The following is an 8,147-nucleotide window of genomic DNA, read 5'->3' as shown; positions in this document are numbered from 1 at the left end:
GTCCTGATTTGATCCCTCCCTCCCTCCTCTCTTCTCCCTCCGTCTTCCTCCCTTTCTTCTTTGTCTCCTGTGTTTCGTGTATGTAAATTTATGTATGCATATAATTTTTTTTAAGTTTATTTTGAGAGAGAGAGAGAGAGAAAAACACCAAAACCAGTGGGGATGGGGTGGGGGGGGGGGGTAGACAGTAGACAGAAGATCCAAAGAGGGTTCTGTGCTGACAGCGCAGAGTGCTATTCAGGGCTCGAACTCACGAACCATGAGATCATGACCTGAGCCAAAGTCAGACATTCAGCCGACTATGTAACTCACGCGCCCCCTGCATGTAATTTTTAAATCTATTTGTAACTGTACATAAATATTGGTTATTCATAAAATCACAGATCCTGAGACTTTCAAGTTATTTTAATTTTATTTTTTATTTCTTTAATTATTTATTTATTTAAAAATTTTTAATGTTTTATTTATTTTTAAGAGAGAGAGAGAGAGACAGCTTGGGCAAGGGAGGGTTCAGAGAGAGAGAGGGAGACACAGAATCTAAAGACAGGTCCAGGCTCTGAGCTGCCAGCACAGAGCCCATTGCGGAGCTTGAACCCACGAACCGTGAGGTCATGACCTGAGCCGAAGTCGGATGCTCAACAAACTGAGCCACCCAGGTGCCCCATTAACTTTTTTCTTTAAAGATTTTTGTTCCAGTTGGAAATGTTTTTCTTTTTCTTTTTTTAAAAATTTTTAATGTTTTTATTTATTTTTGAGAGAGAGAGAGAGTGTGAGCAGGGGAGGGTCAGAGAGAGAAGGAGACACAGAATCCGAAGACAGGCTCCAGGCTCTGAGCTGTCAGCACAGAGCCTAATGCGGGGCTTGAACCCAGGAACTGTGAGATCATGACCTGAGCCGAAGTTGGAGAGTAGCAGGTCCAGAACTAGAATGTGCGTGTTTATGTTTATGAAAATATGGGTTTTTGTGATGTGATTTCATTCTGAGAATTCAGAATTCTTAGCAGCATATTCATAAATAAACTATATGAGAAAGAAGTAGAAATACTCTAATCCAGAAGAAAAGCATTTAAGCTTTATTGTCCATCCATTTGGGTGGGCTGTGTCAAATGGACTGTATTTATCTTGTTCTGTGGATTTATAAACAAAGTTTGGGAAACGCCTTGTTATCGAGTCCCTACTTCAAGCATGGGACCTTTAACCAAGTGCCGACGGCTTATGCCAGGTGTGGGGATGGGCGCTGGCCCAGCAGTCTCCATCCGGACTCCTCCAGACCGCTCGGAGCTGTGGCCCCAAGGGAAGACGGGACGGTGAAGAGAGAGTGTTCTGATAGCTGTCTTCTTTTAGGAAAAAGAAGAATTTATTCACTCACGACTAAAAGCTAAAGGCCTGGGACTGAGAACCGGCTCAGGTTAGTTCACGCGTCCTTCTCCTGCTGACGTGTCTGTTTAACTGCATGAGAAGCTAGAACAGAAGGGATGGCGGATGACGGAGAGGAAGCTCGGGGGCAAGTCATGGTCTCCTTTGGGACAGGTGCTCTGAGTGAGTCCTCGTCCTCATGCGTGGGACACGTGTCTCCACTTCTGGTCTCCTTTCTCCCGTGAGGCCATCGCCCTGACCTTCGGACAGCCGGACAGCCCGACTGCCTGGATTCCTGACCGCAGGCCCCGCCCCACCCCGCCCCTTCCGGGCTCTCTGTGGCCTCAGCTCTTAAACATTCCTAAATGCTTTTGCCACTCCCTGTCCCCAGGCCCTTGTTAATTCTGTGCCTATTGTGGTAAATTTCTAATTTGGTTCCTTGGCCTTCAATCTTTAAATCCCGGATGGGCAAGCTGTCTGTCAAGGCTAAATAGTAAATAGACTAGTCCTTCTGGGCCAAATGGGGTCTCTGTTTCAGCTGTTCAGCTCTGCTGTTTTTATGTATAGAAAATACATAGACTGGGCACTGGGTGGCTCAATGGGTTGGTCAGGCCCCACGTTGCATGGTGGAGCCTTCTTAAGATTCTGTCTTTCCTTCTCCCTCTGCTCTTCGCCCTCACTCCTCTCAAAGGAAGGAAAGAAAAGAAAAGAAAAGAGAAAAGGAAAATACATAGATTAATGGGCATGAATGTGTTCCAATAAAACTTTATTTACAAAAGTAGGGGTGGTTGGCCTGCAGGCTGTCGTTTATCAGCTCCTGCCTCAAACTCCTTCTTTGCAGTGTAGCCAGACTGTCCTGCCCCAAATGCACGTTGTTTGACATTTGTTGCTCAGCGTAGGTTTTTAGACTCCCGTGACTACGGAATGACAGGAATGACAGCTATCACATGCTCTCTGTCTGGACCGAAGGCCTCCCCGGCCCCTGCCTGTCCCCTCTTTCACTGTGACCCTTCCGCCGTGTGCCTCGCATGCCAGGGTGCCGGGCTGCCCCCCATCCCCTGTGCCTTCCGCACCGCCTCCTGATGTGGATAGAAGGTCTGGGGCTCAAAATGACCTTTCGTCATTTTTTCTTGCTGTTTATGGCGGGTCCGAATAATGTGTCGTGGTGTTTATTAAACAGAAGTCTACTGTCAAAACGTTGTTCTGATGGAAAATCTGAACCCGCTGTCCCCAGAAGCGATGTCTGTCCTTGGGCTAATACAATGCGCTCTCCCTGCTAATCCTTAGCCTTGCTTGGCTCCATTTGGGATAAAGAGCTGGGAGGGGGGAAGCCTCGATGACAGGCCCTGCGGTTCGCTGACCGGGTCCCCGTCCGGCGGCCATCGTGGGGGGCAGAGCCAGCAGGGAAGGGTGCTGAGTGCTAACAGGGGGCATCGCATAATTGCTCCCGATTTCAGATGCTGACCGCGGGGTACTGTGCCGAATCCTTGCCCGTATCATCTGCTTTATTTCCCACAATGACCCAGTGAAATAGGCCCCGCTACTTTTACCATTTTGGAGACGTTGAGGACAAGGTATTTGACCAAAATGACACAGTAACTGGAGGGGCCTGGTTCCCAACCTAGTGACTCGGGTTCCCCGGGCCTGTCTGATGTCACCTTGCCACGGTGGCTCTCAGCTCACCCTGGGCTGTCCTGGCCCTGCTGATGAGTGATTGGGGGGTGGGGGTGGGGGGCCCGGCTGTGGTCACAGATGCCACAGCCCTAAGGGAGGGACGCGCCAGCCTCGGGAGTCTGTCACCAGGGTCAGGCAGGGGCAAGCAGGCTGTGGCCGTGCTCTGGAGGTCACCACTCTACACATGTGGGAAAGGTAGTTTTGAGTCCTGTTAATATCAGAGTTTCTCTTGCTGGTGTTTCTAAGAACTGAAAGGCTGGCCTTAAATCAGTTTTTTAAATGAATTTGGTAGAAAAACAGGAAGGAACAGATTGAGGAAAGGACATGTGAAGGGAAGCGCCCACTCTATCAGCTATTTAAACAGCTTCCAGGCGGGTGCCTGGGGGGCTCTGTCGGTTAAGCCTCCGTCTCAGGCTCAGCTCATGATCTCACAGTTCGTGGGTTCGAGCCCGGTGTCGGGCTCTGTGCTGACAGCTCAGAGCCTGGAGCTGCTTCACATTCTGTGTCTCCCTCTCTCTGCCCTTCCCCTGCTCGTGTGGTCTCCCTGTCTCTCAAAAATAAATAAAACATTAAAATGCTAATTCTTAAAAATCAATTAATTTTAAAAAACCCATCTGGGTGGCTCAGTTGGTTAAAGTGTCTGACTCTTGATTTAGGCTCAGATCATGATCTCATGGTTCATGGGTTCAAGTCCTGCATCAGGCTCTGTGCTGACAGCTTGGTAGTCTGTCTCTCTCTCTCTCGCTCTGCCCCTCCCCACTGCTCTCAAAATAAATAAAAAAGCATTTTAGAAAAATCAATTATTGTGGATTAAGAGTTACATATATAGCTCCCAGTTGGAGAAAGTCTAATAGAACACAACTGACTGTCCGTTGTTGGGAGAAATGATGGTTCCTGAAGCTGGACAGTGAAGGACAGAAGGACAGAAGGACATGCAAACTGACTTGTGTACAAGGGAGGACTTCTTTTTTTTTTTTAAGATTTAATTTTTAAGCAGTCTGTCCCCTCAGTCAATGTGGGGCTCGAACTCGCAACCCCAAGATCATGAGTTGTGTGCCCAACTGCAGGGACGGTGTCTGGTAAAGCAGAGGGCTGGGCAGAGGGTCAGCGTCCAAGGCCGCTTGGACAGACAGGGACATGAGGTGACGGGCAGTCTTTGTGAAGAGCGTTGGCAGGTTTGTAGAAACAACCAAATTCGAGTAGGCGAGTCATGTGACTGCAGACTAAGGCGCAAACCAGAGCAGCTGTCGCCCTGCATGCTGGCGGAGTCGCAGTCTGTGCTGTGCCCATGGGCAGCGCACGTGCCAAGAAGCGGGGGGACTGTGACCACCGGAGATCGAGGAGAGCGTTCTGGAGGACACAGCACAGATGGGCTGGCGGGCGGCAGCCACCGCGGGGTGCACGGGCTGCTGAGCCGGGGTGTATTGGGAGACTCGCCTCAGTCGCGAGGAAACTGAGCCCCGGGGCTGATGTTGGCGGGAGGCCGCTTTCTCCCTCAGCCACTTTTCTGTTCAGAGAGAGAATTCACGTACCAAAAAATTCACCTTGAAAAAATTTTTTAACTGTGTATTTATTTTTGAGAAAGAGAGAGACAGAGTGCAAGTGGGAAGAGGGGCAGAGAGAGAGAGAAGGAGACACAGAATCCGAAGACAGGCTCCAGGCTCCGAGCTGTCAGCACAGACCCCAAAGCGAGGCTCAAACCCACGAACCGTGAGATCATGACCTGAGCCAGAGTCAGACGCTTACCCAACGGAGCCACCCAGGCGCCCCTCATTTGCCCATTTTTGAAATGGGTTATGCTCTTTTTGTTGTTGTGTTTTAAGCATTTTCTGCATATTCTGGACGTGAGGCCTGTATTAGGTAGGTGATTTGCAAATATTTTTTCCCATACTATAGGTTGCCTCTTCACTTTCTTGATATTGCTAGTTGAGGCACAAGAGTCTTAAATTTTGATGAAGTCCAACTCATCTACTTTGTTTTTCCTTTTGTGTTAGGTGTCATACCTAAAGTGCATGACCTGGTTCAAGGACATGAAGATTTGCCTGTGTTCTTCTAAGAGGTTTTCAGTCTTAGCTCTCACGTTTAGGTCTCCGACCCATTCTGAGGTTGTGCTGTGCATGGTGTGAGGCAGGGATCAACCTTCATGCTTTTGCATGAGGCTCTCCCGCTGTCCAGCGCCATTTGTTAAAAGGCTGTTTGTTCTTCCCCCATCGAATTGTCTTGTCACCTTCATTAAAGATCACTTGCTCATAAATGTTTGGGTGCATTTCTGAACTCTGAGTTCCTTATTATTATTATTTTTTGATAATACATATTTTTAGGGGCACCTGGGTGGCTCAGTCAGTTGAGCGTCCATCGTCGGCTCAGGTCATGATCTCACAGTTCGTGGATTCAGGCCCCACATCAGGCTCTGTGCTGACAGCTCAGAGCCTGGAGCCTGCTTCAAATTCTGTGTCTCCCTTTCTCTCTGACCTTCCCCTGCTCACGCTGTCTCTTTCTGTCTCTCAAAAATAAATAAAAAACAAAAAAAATTTTTTTAATATATACATATTTCAAATTATTTATTTATTTATTTTGAGAAAGAGAGGGAGAGAAAGAATCCCAAGAATCTAACAGTGCAGAGCCTGATGTGAGGCTTGATCTCACAAACCTGAGCCGAAATCAGGTCAGACACTGAGCTCCCAGGGTCCCCCACTGGACTCTGAGTTCTACTCTGTTGATCTGTGTGCCTGTCCTGTGTCGGCACCACACCATCTTGATTACTGTAGCCTTGTAGTAAGCGTAGAAGTTGAGAAGTGTGAGTCCTCTAACTTTGCTCTTCTTGTTTTGTTTTGTTTTTTGTTTATTAGAGAGAGAGAGAGAGTGCAAGTGGGGCAGGGGCAGGAGAGGGGGCCAGAGGGTCCCAAGCAAGCTCCACGTGCTGACAGCAGAGAGCCCGATGCAGGGCTGGAACTCACGAACTGTGAGATCATGACCTGAGCCGAAGTTGGGTGTTTAACCGATGGATCCATCCAGCCACCCCTTTTCTTTTTTTTAAATTAAAAACATTATTTTAACATGTTTATTTTTGAGAGAGAGAGTGAGTGAGTGTAAACATGCACACAAAGGAGGAGGGGCAGAGGGAGGGGAACGCAGAATCCCAAGCAGACTCCACCCGGTCAGCACAGAGCCTGATGTGGGGCTGGAACTCACGAACTGTGAGATGATGACCTGAGCCGAGGTCGGACACCGACCCAACTGAGCCCCCCGAGGCGCTGCTGTTCCTTCTCATGATTGTGTTGACTGCTGTTTCCTCCCATTTTCGCATGAATTTTAGGATCTGCTTTTCAGTTTCTTTTTATTTATTTTTTATTTTTACTTTTTTTTATTTTTGAGAGAGAGTGTGTGAGCAGGGAAGGCTCAGAAAGAGAGGGAGACACAGAATCCGAAGACCGGCCCCAGGCTCTGAGCTGTCAGCCCAGAGCCCAACATGAGGCTTGAACTCATGAACTGTAAGATCATGACCTGAGCCGAAGTCGGACGCTTAACTGACTGAGCCACCCAGGTGCCCCTCTGCTTTCCAGTTTCTGCCAAAATGCCAGCTGGGGTTTTGAAAGGGACTGTGTTGAATCTGTGCGTCAGCTCGGGGCGGACTGCTGCCTCAGCGGTCTGCAGTCTCCAAAGCCATGAGCGTGGAATATTTTTCCATTTATTCAGGTTTTCTTTTGTTTATTTCATCTGTGTTTTGTACTTTTCAGTGTATAAGTCTTACACTTCCTCTCAAATTTATTCCTGTCTTTTATTTTTGATGATAATATAAATGGAATTATTTTTTAGTACATGTATATTCTTATTAAGTAAACTCTGTGCCCAGCAAAGGGCTTGAACTCACGATCCCTGGATAAAGAGTTGCATGCTCTACTGACTGAGCCACGCAGGCACCCCAGAAATTGTTTTCTTAATTTCATTGCTGGGTTGTATATTGCTGGTGCATAGACAGACACAGTGGTATTTGTGTTTTGATCTTGCTGACCTCCTTTATTAGATCAGTAGTGGTTTGTGGGTCTCCTCCTCTTAAGTCTTCATGTTTAAGTTGACATTAATTTTCAGGTCAGAAAGCAACATTAGATGCAGAAGAAATGGCTGACTTTTACAAGGAATTTTTAAGTAAAAATTTTCAGAAACACATGTATTATAACAGGTAAGTGCTTACTTTTTTGAATATCATATCCATTTTGGGTAGGATTATTTTCTTACCAGAATTTAATGACATTGATGTTTATGTTAAAGGTAGATGTTGCTATAAACTTACTTTTTGTACTTTTGAATAAAATGGACAGCTTACAGTTATTTGCACGGCCACCCCATAACAGTTTGCACCCCTAGTGCTCAGATGGTGGGTACTTTTTAAAAAATTTATTTTATATTATTTTATTTTATTTGTTTGTTTACATGTTTGTTTATTTGAGAGTGTGAGCAGGAGAGAGGGGTGGGGGGGAGAGAATCTTAAGCAGGCTCCATGCCCAGCAGGGAGCCCAACGCAGGACTTGGTCCCACGACCCCGGGATCACGACCTGAGCGGAAATCAAAGTTGGACACTCAACCTACTGAGCCCCCCCCGGTGCCTCTGGACAGTGGGTTCTAAACAGCACTTTCCAGGAAAGGGAACTTGGGCTCCTTAGAGAAGCAGGTCTGCAGTGGGAACAGCACATGATGAGGCAAGATACTCTGTGGCACAGAGGAGGCTCAGAGACCCGCGGGGGCGCAGGGGGGCAGCCCAGGAGCCCTCCTGTGGGGCCCCCGCAGGCTAACGATGGGGCCGCTTCAGCCACACAAAGGAAATGACCCCAGTGGACTAAACGTGTCGGATCTGCGAAGACCTGTGCCGTCTTGAGGACACCCGGAAGCTCGGTCCCCTCGGCAGCTGCTCTGCAGCTGACTCGTTCTGCAAGTCGATGCGCAGAACCCAGAGAGTTCACACCTTCTCTGCAAGGACGGTAGTTCAGGGGAACCACATGAAGGAGCATTTTTCTTCGTAGAAGGATGGCAGCTAAAGCAGAAACGGTGGTGAAGTTGGAGAATTAACGTTTTCCCAGTGAAACAGTGGGTGTGGGCAGCAGTCCCCCACAGCTGCTGAAA

General features: G+C 47.9%; 1 protein-coding gene across 1 annotated transcript in view; it reads left to right on the top strand.

Annotated features, from left to right (window-relative positions):
* Positions 1–8,147, top strand: part of LOC115301121 (apoptogenic protein 1, mitochondrial) — a 24,507-nt gene that overhangs the window by 14,053 nt on the left and 2,307 nt on the right. Inside the window, exons 3-4 of the mRNA XM_029950795.1 lie at positions 1,344–1,407; positions 7,119–7,209. Of these exons, the coding sequence (XP_029806655.1) occupies positions 1,344–1,407; positions 7,119–7,209 (155 nt within the window). The remainder of the gene's footprint in view (positions 1–1,343; positions 1,408–7,118; positions 7,210–8,147) is intronic.

This window comes from Suricata suricatta, chromosome 9, assembly GCF_006229205.1.
Source record: "Suricata suricatta isolate VVHF042 chromosome 9, meerkat_22Aug2017_6uvM2_HiC, whole genome shotgun sequence".
Taxonomy (NCBI): Eukaryota; Metazoa; Chordata; class Mammalia; order Carnivora; family Herpestidae; genus Suricata; species Suricata suricatta.
This window is presented reverse-complemented; position numbering and strand designations above follow the sequence as displayed.